General features: G+C 40.2%; 1 protein-coding gene across 4 annotated transcripts in view; it reads right to left on the minus strand.

Moving 5' to 3' along the window:
* The window catches only part of pudp (pseudouridine 5'-phosphatase), a 46,541-nt gene extending 45,913 nt beyond the window's left edge, over positions 1-628 (minus strand). For 3 of the 4 annotated variants that reach the window (XM_089008616.1, XM_089008600.1, XM_089008607.1), the window contains exon 1: positions 524-628. In XM_089008616.1, coding sequence (XP_088864742.1) covers positions 524-593 — 70 coding nt within the window. In that variant the 5' untranslated portion in view covers positions 594-628. Of the gene's footprint in view, positions 1-346; positions 484-523 lie in introns of those variants that run through there. The other variant, XM_089008624.1, reaches the window with a different exon arrangement.
* Between the last annotated feature and the right edge of the window lie 12,597 nt (positions 629-13,225).

Here is a 13,225-nt window from a genome sequence, read left to right on the forward strand (position 1 = left end):
TTGAATGACGTATAATATCAAATAAAGGAAATCGTTTAAAGACATAACACTAAGAACTGTGGTACATATATAAAGAAACAGGCAGCATAAATAAACAATATTTTAGACACAATCACGCAAAATGAGCAAGGTAATAAATTTTCTAGAAATGTCGACAGACCTTTGCTACATATACATTCATAAAAGCAAGTCTTGAAAATATCTTTAATACGTACTCCATGTAACAGCTCGTGCTTGCGCAAGAGGGGGGAAACAGCTAATTCGTTCATTTCGAGAATAAAATGTATGAGGAGCGTTTCACTTCCACGCTAATTGGCTTTTTAGAAATATTACTCTTATCCGTTACCTGAGGTGAAAACGACATTCGTACTAAGTTGATCAAAAGTTACGAATTGTTGCCACTACATCATGCAGCGGCACGCGTACATGCTTCCAGATAATTGACTCATAAAACCCCGAAAGTGCGCTTGTGCATTGTTATTGCTTTTGTGCGGTTTACAAAATAAGGAGTTTTGCAAGCTACCTAATAACAATCCATCCATGTCGAATATGACATGGCTCACAGGTTTGTAGACGATACCTGACTTCGACATGGTTGGAACATGGAACTCAACTTCCGCATTGCAGTAAGGCGTACACGGAAGTAGAATTACGGCGCGTAAGAAGCGCCAAAATAAAATATTTTTTTAGTAAACGAATACGTACTGTATACAGGTATTAATTATTATCGACAGACGAGCAATTGCGAAATTTATGGTGCAAAAATACCCAATTTTTACATTACTTTATTCCATTATTTAGTTGCCAAAATGGAGTTTCAAACAGTTGAAGGACAACCGACGCCCCCGGACAAGTTGTGTCCATAATTTGTAAAATCACTTCAAGTGACTGGGACAGGAGATGTGAGACAATCTGTTTTTGTCAATGGATGCAACCGCTTCGTGTTTGCCTTCAAACCTTTTGTGTCCTATGTCTTGTGTCACATTATTTGTGGTTTTTTTGTTTTTGTTTTCTGTTTTACTTCAAGATGGCGCCGCGTGAGTGGCTGCCTTTACAGCAGCGTTTGTATTTTGTTTTTGTTGCAGTCAAATGTAAATTTCTCCACTGTAAGACAAATGAAGGCTCATCTAATGTAATCTAAAAATCCACTGCATTGTAGGAGTCAAAAAACATCAAGTAATTCATGAAGCTTCACTTGCCCATCACTACTGATTTCCGTCTTTTACACTCGGCTGTGAACAGCTAAGGTGAGAGTTGGAGAAACCCTTGCGAAACGAAGGCCACCAAAGCAAATCTCCTCAATCCCTCGGCTGTATCAAAATAAACACCAATGTGAATAATGCATTCACTCAGGAGAAACTCACATGCGTGTACCGACTTGTTAAAAATGAGTTTAATAAGGGCTGTGACCACTTCCCTACACTAGCATTCAAGCAGTCTGTTGATGTAAATGGCGTGTGAACATTTTACTGACCCATTGTCCTGCTTTGATGGACCCTGTGAATCACAGCCAGCTCCGAGTGGCTGAACGAATGTGTAATATGACGACAAAATAAAACCAGTTCATCTATATCGCCGCACCTGCCTGGCATCTATGATAATAATTTCACAAGTGATCTTTGGTCTCGGTGCCATTTCTAACATCACGGTCAAAGCAAAATTGACAATAATAACAATCACACCTGAGAAAAACTGACCACAATTTTACTGGTTTAAGCAATGGCCTCCATTTTTCCTCACATCAAAGACAGCGTTGCGTTTGAAAACAGTAAAAACCTTTATCAGGCTTGCATTTCCAATGGGGGTGGGGGGCATGTAGGCGAGGTAAAGCTTCAGTAGTTTCATTTCATCAGTTACAAAAATAGCTTTCAAATCATTACGGCAAGACACCGTGTAAGCCGCTAATACATTCAACAAAGGGGAGGAATGCAACCGAGTACGCAAAGGTGCCAACTGTCCCAGATGATTCTCAAATGGGATGACTGTAGTACGTTGCGCCACTAGTCGCTATAGTATGCCTATAATTTTCCCTGGATTTACCCATATCCATCCTTTTATCCATTCATTCATCCATACATCCAGAAATCATTCCTTCCACCCGTCCATCCATCCATCCATCCGTCCGTCCGTCCGTCCATCGACCGACCTACCGACCGACCGACCTACCTACCTACCTACCTACCTACCTACCTACCTACCTACCTATCTATCTATCTATCTATCTATCTATCTATCTATCTATCTATCTATCTATCTATCTATCTATCTATCTATCTACCTACCTACCTACCTACCTACCTACCTATATATCTATCTAGCTAGATGGCTAGCTAGCTAGCGACACTTATACTTCCACTTCCAAGGCATTCGCAAGACGAACAGGCAGCGGCGCAAGCAGACTTGAGGAAGGAAAATGTCAAGGGCACATGCGGCTTTATGTACTTTTTTAATTACAGTAAAGTCTCGTTATATCGATATTCAAGGAAGTCCGAAAAAATATCGATATAACCGGGACTATCGATATATCCGACCCTGTTTGCATGTAATTTTCTCCGTGCGTGTATAGAAATAGTATCGATATAACCGGGACTATCGATATATCCGATATCGATATAACGAGACTTTACTGTAATTAATACAAAGCTCAACCCTTCTATCTATTTTCTGCAGGGTCATGGCTGAGCTCAAGCTTATCCCAGTTGACGTGTGTCACTCACAAGACACACAATAACAAACAACGGTTTCAAAGTCACCGTCGGCGCAGTTACGATTTGCTTGCAACATGCTGATGAAATTGGGATTCTCAATGGAATGCACTACATGCAACTAATATACTAGAACATCCATAACAAATATAATGGTAAACAATATGAATTCAATTATTTTATTAACATGCAGAATTTTCCTTGCATAGCCATGCGTTATGTTCCTCTCAGTAACACCTAATGACTAACCAATCTTTGAAATGAATTTATATTTGCTTTTCTGGTGAGACAATAATTATACTTTCCTTGTGGCAATCAGTGAGCCTTGAGGGTGATTCATGTGTTTTTATTTTATTTTCAGTATGACAGGATAGAGGATAATACTTTAATGCTGACGCCGTGACACCGGGAGACAAAAAAAAGCCATTTATAATTCTCTTCCAGGTGATCCTTTGAAAATTGACAATGACAATTGCACAAGATATAGGCCCTCAAGTGACACACACCCACCCACCCCCACCCCCTCCCACACACACACACACACACACACACACATACACACACGCGACACACACATACGCACACACAAACAAAGGCTGCTGTTGACGTTGTGATTATAAACTCATTAACTCCTGGCCGCTGATTGGTATCGCCCTCAGCTCTAATTCCCAAGTCAACCATTTTTCCTGGGTGAGATATCAGCAATCACCATTTTAAGTGAGCGGCGCTAATATGAAATGCTAATTCAGCAACTCAGATCAATACCATTCCCCTATCGGAATGAAGTCAAGAAGAGCTCATCGTACGTATGTCCTTGAGCTACGAACCAAAGACATGACAGCAAATTGTGTCACTGAAGTCGTTTTGGGTGGGCTTAGGTCAGACATGGGCAAACTACGGCCCGCGGGCCACATACGGCCCGTTAGGCTTTTTAATCCGGCCCGCCGAACGTGCCCAAATTATAGTAAAAACAGTGTCTGAAACTCATGACAAAAATTTAGCGAACAACAGGGCAGATAACTGAAAAGTTGCCTGCCCCATTTTTTCACAACTTGAAGCACAATGAGACAACCAATCACATAAAAAAACATTGCCACCAACCATGAAGTCTTTTCTTTAAATGAAGAATGTACCTACTACACATGCCAACTTGCTTAATTTACGGTAAATGTGCATGGCTGTAAATTTTGCTGCAGTAGTCGATTGTCATTGTGGCGTACAATGCAACGTTTGCATTGCTTCCTACGAGCCACTAAGCCCCTTTCATGAGTCTCACGTACACTTTACAGTCACGGTTTAATGTAAATTTACGTTTTGTAGCGTCACATATGTTGTTAGCTTCTTTCGAATCTTTCTTCTGGGCTGAGGTTCTGTGCATCTATTTTGGAAAATGACATGCAATTGCACGACTTTATAACGCTTGATAAAGTCCGGAAGAAAGAAGCAGGCTTCTGATTGGCTGCCGTGCCGAGTATGCAAATTTCAACTGCTGGTAGCCTATGTCTGTGAGCTCGGCGACCGTACACGTGTACTGTTTGCGCGTGACGCCGAGGGCGTCAGTGAGGAGTTTGTTGAGCGCGCGGTCAGGACAAACCATCTATGATTTGGCGGAATTTAACACAAGTAGGTATTATTGAGCTTGAATATTTCGTTGTGTAATAATATGTTTTGAATGTTGAAAGTGATTCCACTTTCTTGAAATGTAAATTTCTCCACTGTGAGACTAATAAAGGCATATCCAATCCAATCCAATCCAATCCAATCCAATCCAATAAATGTTGATTTTTTTAACTTTGCCCCTTCAATGAAAACTTATTAAAAACAGACGCAATCTTGATAAATCACAGTGCATGTTATTTTAATCTATTTCCATTTCCTCCTCCAAGTATCTGCAAAATAGTATGTAAACGCCATATTCCTTCAGACAAATTTATTAACTGATCAGGGATATTTTTCACATTTGAAAGACAGTTAATAAATTGGGTTCTTACTGTGCTATGAGGTTTGTACACAACCGGCACCATTTTTTTTGTTTCCAACTGACATCAGAAAAACGTTTTTATAGCATCTAAAATACCCAAATCAGGCAGGCTGATATTTTTAGTTAAATGAAAAACACCAATAAAAATGACTTCAAAATGAATCCGGAAATGGCCAGTTTCAGAAGGTCCCACCCCCTCGTGACGTCACGCCAAGACATCTTGCTTTGCTCGAGAATCAAAACAATGGCTTCAGATTCGGAGAAGATGCTTTTTTTGTTACTCATCCAGTTATAAATATGATTCAAATAGTTCTGAAGAGGAAAGCAGACATGTTTGCAATCGATTAAAAATTTATTCCGTGTCATTTTGAGGCATCAGGGGGGGAAATGTCGCACCCAGAAAATGCAGAAGATTGCGCCCAAGCTCCGTTGGAAATGGGCTGATTTGTCAGCTGGGAATTTCTGTCAGCTTGTTTCAAATAGTTGTCTTGGTGCAACACACAACGATTCACCATGGCGTTATTTATGTGTTTTCCTTCTAATTTCGCCATTAACACGAAGTTTTCAGACCAAACTAAGTACCCAAAATGCATTGTGTGTCGCTTTCTCGGTCAGGGGCGGTCCAAACGTGACGTCACATGGGGATCGTCATCAGCTCGAAAACAAGACTTCATGAATATTCAGCGCGAGTCTTAGAACGTAAACTATAGCTATATGCTGTGGAATCTTTGTAAAATACGCTCAGTCAAAGTCATTTGAAGTGATTTTATAAATTATGGACATAACTTGTCAGAAGGCGTCGGTTGTCCTTTAATGCTTTAGGTTTATATTTCCGGCCCAAACACTCCCTCCAAATGCTCCTGGCCCGGCCCCTCTGTCAAATTTTAGAACCCAATGCGGCCCGCGAGTCAAAAAGTTTGCCCACCCCTGGCTTAGGTGCTGTATTATAAGCGTGATTTCAACAACCAATGAGAGATTGTGTCACATCTCATGTCCCACGTAAATCTGCTTCAATTCCAAGCCGCGACAGTTCATATTCATCAATTGTCGTCTTCTGTGCCATTTTTACACAAGGATGAACTGACTGAGATTATACACATTTTGGCTAGTTGATTTTCTGATTGGCCAGTAAAGTTGTAAGGCAGTGGTCTCAAACTCGCGGCCCGCAGGCCAACTGCGGCCCCCGAAAGAATATTTTGCGGCCCGCCTTTAAATGAAGGATTAATGGTAGTGCGGCCCGCATGATTGATATGAATGAAACTTGTGTGTGGAGCTGAATAAACCCTGAAACAAACTTTGCTGCTGTGAAATGTAAATTTCTCCACTGTGAGACTAATAAAGGCAAATCCAATCAATCAATCCAATCCAAACCACCATTTTGGAGCTACAGAGGGAATTTAATCACAGATTTGCAGACTTCAAGACGCACAAAGCCACATTTCAAATTTGTGCTGACTCATTCTCTTTTGATGTGCAAGATGCCCCTGCTGGGTTCCAAATGGAGCTCTGCACTCTGCCACTCTGCACTCAAAGCCAAGTTCAGGGATGTGAATGGAGAAGCAGACAAGCAATGTTTGAGAGAGTTAACACCCAACTTCCCTGATCTTTCCCGAATGTTCAAGCGGACCATGTGTCTTTTTGGGAGCACATACTTATGTGAGAAGCTCTTCTCCACCTTGAACTTCAATAAGTCCAAGTACAGGTCCAGACTTACTGATGAGCATCTTTAAGCCCTACTCAGAGTCTCCACTGCCTCCTCCCTCCCTGTGAAAAGAAGCGCTGCCAGTTATCTAGCAGCAAGAAGTAGGCAAGAGAAGCCATGTTTAGGACAGTTCATGTTCAATATTTTATTTGTGAAAGTTAAAGGTTAAAGAACTGTGAATACAGACATTTGAAACTTTATAAAAATAATTTGTTTCCTGTGTTTTTTTTTTCAGTCGTCTGTATCTGCCTTATTATCATTATAATTTTTTTATTACTGGTTAATTTATTTTATATTCATTTTCCCATTTATTAATTTAATTCATTTTTTGTGTGTTAAAAATAAAGATTTTGAGAACATAGGAATGTTGTATCTGTGCTTTTCTTGTGAAAATCCTGATGCGGCCCAGCCTCACCCAAACTCTGCCTCTCGCGGCCCCCGGGTAAATTGAGTTTGAGACCCCTGTAAAAAATATGAATTTCTAGGCCTGCAAGGGTGTCAAACTCATTATTTCATTATATCTATTAGCACCTAGCTGGCTGGCTGGCTCGCTATCTGTCTGGCTATCTATTAGCTTAATAGCTACCTAGCTATTTATCTGTCTGGCTATCTATTAGCTTAATAGCTACCTAGCTATTAATCTGTCTGGCTATCTATTAGCTTAATAGCTATCTAGCTAGTTATCTATTAGCTATCTATTAGCTAGCTAGCTCACTTTCTGTCTATTTCAGTTACTTCAGGGTTGAGTTAACGCTGGCGCATGTGGCTGCCGCTGCTCACCTGCAGAAAAACTTATCCAGTGACTGTAAAGTGACCTTGAGAGTTTTGAAAGGCGCTTAGAAATGAAATATTATTATTATTATTATTATTATTTTACCACAGCCCATATTGTAGTTACTGTTTCCTCTCGGGGACCGTTATGAAATTGGGGTAGCCATTAGAATGTTTAATCCGCGCCAAATATTACATATAGAGCGCACAACAGAATAATGCATAACTAGTTTTCAAATCTGAAGTAAAAAGAATAATGACTGTTTTTTGGTTTACGTGGGACAATTTGAAATGTTGGTTCAGACTTTAGGAAGCATTGTGGAATTTCACAAGTTTGATTTGCTTTCGCGGGCCCCCGGGCCTTGACTTGTACACCTTTGGTGTGAGGATTCCTCAAAATAATGCCTTATAAAGTAGGTCGGGAGTGACGGTTGTCGTACAGTTTATGGTCTGAAACGTTTGTAAAGTTGATCATAAAATTCTTCGTAACTTAGTCCGTACAGGAGAGCATCACGCCGTCACAACTTGAGTCCCGTTTGTGTTTACGTGAGTATTATCCATTTGATGGAAGCCGGCTGCCGCATCATGATCTGTATGCTGCTCACACATTCTACCTCCACTCCTTCTTGCTCTCCTCAAAGGTTTTAGCGTTACAGACACAACGACTAATCATGGCCTTTTTCTCAGACTGATCTCAAAAAAATTATGCTCAAGATGATGGGAGGCCATGATTTAGTTGTAATTACACTGTAATTGGGAATTTGTTACACCGCAGTACGTCGGATTACGTTTTAATAAACCTGAGCATTTTAATAAACAGTTCAATGGTGCATAAATCCTCATCAGGATAAAGATGATAATGATTATAATTGCCCTTTTTATCTTGCAAGGTAGACATATCAGGATTAAGAACGCCCTCTTCCCAGTTCATGAGATGGGCCACGTTTCTGAGAGTGTGACTGCGAGCACTTGAAGCTTGAGTGCTTTATGGAGGAGGTGAACTCCTTCGCTGATAATTATGACTCTCGTTCCGTAACATTTTCATTTTCAATTATAAGGTTGATTAGTGGGAAATAGCTTTGATTTCAAGGGGTTGACGTTTACCAATTAAAAATAAATAAATAAAGAAAAATGATGCATTGAGCAATATAGACAGTGGGATGGGCTTGACTTTGTTGGCTAATCCCTCTTTTTATCCCTGACATTAACCCTAACTTTAAACTGAACCCAAATCCGAGCACCTAATTGAAATCTTCATCCCAACACTAATCCTAAATGGTCTCGGGCATGCTAGAGCAGGGGTGTAAAACCCTTTTTTTTGCCACGGGTTTCCTCTCGGGCACCGTTATGAATTTGGGGAAGCCATTAGAATGTTTCATCTACTCCACATGTGACATACAGAACACACCACAAATGAATGAATAATTAGTTTTAAAATCAGAAGTTAAGAATAATGCCTGTTATTGTGGTTTATGTATGACAATTTGACATTTTGATTTGGACTTTTGCAAGCATTATGGAATTTCAGACGTTTTATTTGCTGTCGCGGGCTGAATAAAATGATGTGGTGGGCCAAATTTGGCCCCCAGGCCTTGACTTTGATACACTTGTTCTCGCGCCTATCCCAGCCGACTTTAGTAAGCAGGGCAGGTACACAAACACACCAATCTTTTTCCCCCTCAACCATTTCCTATACTACCATGACTCGCGGTCAATTTGGGACCATTCTACTGGCTCTCGGTCGATTTTTGATTGATTATTGGACACCCCTGCCTTAAAAACAGAGGTAATATACTGACTAGACTTGATTGGAGGCCTTCTATGTCAATCAAGTAACGGGATTGATGATTGATTGGCTGACGTAGTATTGTTTTGTGCATTAAGCACCGTTGTTTGAATGGCAGTTTTCGTTGTTGTGCGAAAGCCCAACAGCCGCATTGAACACGCCAAAGAGCTGGTATTTTATTTTATGTTTTAAAATACATATAAGTGTTGCTAGGAATACCGGCATGCGTGAGTTTTTTAGAGGGTCACATTTTCTCTCTCATTAACAGTCTGCTGCACTTCAGGAACATCTTCCTGCTTGATACAGCGCTTGATTAATGTGGCTGTCACCGCCGCTATCTCCAATGACCCAAGCTAAAACCGTTAAAATATTCATATGTAAGTACAGTATCCTAAAAAGAAGAAGATTGGGGCCACTGAAAAAAAAGGTTGTCAAGATTCTCACTTTAATCTCATAATTGTAACTTTAAAGTGAGAATTCTCACTTGAGGGTTAGGGTTAAGTTTGTGTAAGTAAGGGGTTAGGAGAATTCTGACTTTATTCTCAGAATTGTGACTTTACCGACGTCACTTTTTTGTTTTTTAACTGACACCAGAAAAATGTTGTATAGCATCTAAAATACCCAAAACGCGCAGTATGATATTTCTATTTAAATGCAAAACACCAATAAAAATGACTTTAAGTGTCCAAAATCTGCAAACAATTGAGCTGCGAATTGGGCATTTTCAGAATGTGTGTTGCACCAAGACAACTATTTGATATTCGCTGACAAATTCCAAGCAGACAAATCAGCCCATTTCCAACTGAGTTTGGCGCCATCTTCTGCATTTTCTGGGTGCTACATTTCTGTCCAGATGCCTCAGATGCTTTCCTCTTCAGAACTATTTGAATTATAGTCATAACTGGATGAGTAACAAGAAAGCATCTTCTCCGAATCTGAAGCCATTGTTTTGATACTCGAGCAAGGCAAGACGTCTTGGCGTGACGTCACGAACTGGGGGCGGGACTTTCTGAAAATGCCCGATTCGCAGATCAATTTTTTTGCAGATTTAGCACACTTTAAGTCATTTTTATTGATGTTTTGCATTTGACTAAAAATATCAGCCTGCGTGTTTTGGGTATTTTAGATATAAAACGTTTTTTCTGATGTCAGTGAGGAAACAAAAAGTGGTGTTGGTTGTCCTTTAATCAAGTAATTATTCACCGCTGACCATTGAGTGAGTGCTAAGTGCATCGGGGTGCTACTGATGTGTGGTCAGGGCATAAACATGAGCAGAAAATGTCATATGTCCGTTGTAATTATTTTTGTTACAGCTGTGCTTGTTTTTGTAAGTGATCAAGAAGTGAACGTGAGTTCACAGAAACATTCATTCACTTTGTGTGTCATTTCAATGTAAGTGAAAACACACTTGACTTGACTAACTAGCTAGGTAACACCAGTTTTAATGTGTTGTCCGTGGAAACCACAATAACGAGAAGTCTTTGTGTGACAATATGATTTATTTTAGCGGCGGCTGTTGAGAAATCCAGTTTGATAGTGTGGAATGTCTGTAACAGTGCGTCCTCCCCACCCGGTGAGGTTCCTTCTTTCATATTGTCATATCATCAAGATGGAGTCAACTCATTGCACAAATGAATGCATGAATGGCGAATGGGAGAGATTGCAACCTCCTTAAAATATCCCCCGATTCCGTGGCTGTTTTATCCTTGAGAAAAACGAGTAATAATACTACTGATAACCTCCCATCACTGTTTTTTTTATGAAAGTCATCATTGATATAGTCAGTCAACCAGGATTTTTTCTCAGTCACGCTGCACAGCGTGTGATGAGAAGAATATTGTTCTTGGAGGGGTTTAAATTGTCACAAGAGGCAGCGTTGCTCCCCCCTCTGTATGAGCCAAAGAGTATATAACAATCTGTAAATTTGAAGTAGTCTTTCAGAGCCATGTCATCTCAGGGTTCCACTTCCCTGAGAAACGAGTGGTTGTAGATTGTTTGTCATCAGCTTTTAGTGTGACACAAATATGCATGAATCCAGAGTCATACTGAAAGTCAAAAAGTTGTTTTAGTTGGAGCAGGAACAAGTGACGGGCGGATGATGCAATGTAAAATGTTTGGTCGAAACAGTATAACGTAAGAGTTTCTCTCATATACAAACTACTGAATCAACAAATTTGCTCATGTTATACTGTTAATCATGTTTATATTTGGTAATACAGACAAACTCCTCTTCAACGTAACCAGCATGTGCGAAAATACCTTCTACGGCGAAAATAAATATGAATGCATTAAACCCAGTCTTTGTTTTCTGCTTCCCCTGTTGTCCCCCTGTTGCATAATTTCTACCCATGCCTCGCAATGAGGTTCACTAAACGAAAACAAGCCTTCTAATAAAACCTCAACCTTCAGCGACTCCAACTGCTTAGCTAGGAAATGGCAAAGCAACTACCACACTGGCTTAAACATGTGCAGTAGAACAGGAAGTACGGTATTTGTTATCATCAACATGTGATTAGAACTGTCACTCGTAGTTAGTGAGTCACAAGCTTAATGAAGCACTCGAAACAAGGCGCAGACTGTCCCGTTGCAATTTGGTGGCTCACTCGGTTTCTCGTGGCGAAATTCGACAACTAGCGAATTACCTTTAGGCATAGTCCAACCAAGCATTGGATGAAGTTCTTAATTGGTCCGATGGCGCTGAGTGACATGGCGTTTTCCCGCCCCCAGACCAGGTTCGGCCCAAACACCACAGCCAGGTTGCTGTTGGTCATCTTATTCACATCACTATTGTCCATTACCTATTCCAGCACAAAGCAGCACGGCGTTTAGCTACTCGTAGTGATGGGAAAGTGAAGCTTCATGAAGCATTTGTGATTTTTGATGGTACTTTTTTTTTGATGGTCTAGATCACAGGTGTCAAAGTCAAGGCCCGGGGGCCAAATCCGGCCAACCACACCATTTTGTTCGGCCCGATAAAGCAAATATAACTTGTGAAATTCCATGATGCTAGCTAAAGTACCAAGAAAAAATTCTAATTGTCGTGTATAAACCACAATAACAGTCATTATTTATTACTTAAAATTTGAAAACTAGTCATTTATCAATTTGTTGTGCTCTATATGTTATAAAAGGAGTGGATGCAACCTTCTAATAGCTTTTCCAAATTCATAACGGCCCCAGAGAGGAACCGGAACTACAATGTGGCCCGCGGCAAAAAATGACTTTGACACCACTGGTCGAGATGGTACTCTTGGATTGAAAATGCAATGGATTTTTAAGATGTTTCCTTTGCACTAACCTTTATATTAAAACCAAGAGCCATCTGGAGGAGTCAAAAAATTTCACAAGTGCTTCGTGAAGCTTCGTTTTCCCATCACTACTCGTAGTTTCACACACGGCTTGAACGTTGCATTGCTTGGCGTAAAGTTTCTCCAAAACGGACCTTTGCGGACAGAGGTTCTTCACAAGAAAAGCTTCAACGCTTGAAGACAGAATAAAAGTCATAAAGATGAAAGAAGTAACGTAAAAGGCATTGTGCAAAAAATTGACAGTAAGTGAAAGTGAATGATGCTCATAAATTTTGCGATCCATTATCCTTTTTATTTTTTGGTGTGTCTTGGTGTTTCCACCGAAGATGAAAATTGCTATTGTGAAATGTCTTCTGTGGTGAAAAAATTCTGGTTGCAAACATGATTTCGTTGTAGAGGATTTTGACTGTTTGAATTAATGAATGATATTTAATGATATCCAAAAATACTTGCATAATAATTTGGAAACAAATTGATAGGCAATGCTATTTTGTTATTTTTATATACATCTCAGCTGCGATTGTCGTCGTTCGCAGTTTTGTTTCCCCTGCTGTGTGTCGTTATTCATCAGGGCATAGTGCTCGCATTGTTTGCCGTCCACAATCTTCCTCGACGAACAGCCGTGATGGATCTTGTCAAAACAAGTTTGTTTCTAAATAGATTTATCTAAGTGCATGCTACACAAAAACCTCGCTTTGTGCTAAATTATTCCTGATGGAATAAACGCTGTAATCATGGTGCTTTCAGCCCTCGCTCGAGTGGGCATTGCTCTCAGCTTTTTTTTGGATGCATCTCAATTTCTTGACATTGCATTATTGTTGTGCACCAGGTCTCCCATGGCGACGTGACAACTTATACAGTTCTATGACGCGGTCGGGGGCAAGCCACAGTGAATGCAGCACAATGCCGCAATTAATTTTAATGTCAAGCTCGATTAAAAGTTAACATACTGAAAAAAAGTCCTTTGAAGTG

The sequence above is a fragment of the Hippocampus bargibanti genome, linkage group LG01, assembly GCF_051943395.1.
Source record: "Hippocampus bargibanti isolate YZ-2025 linkage group LG01, ASM5194339v1, whole genome shotgun sequence".
Classification (NCBI taxonomy): domain Eukaryota; kingdom Metazoa; phylum Chordata; class Actinopteri; order Syngnathiformes; family Syngnathidae; genus Hippocampus; species Hippocampus bargibanti.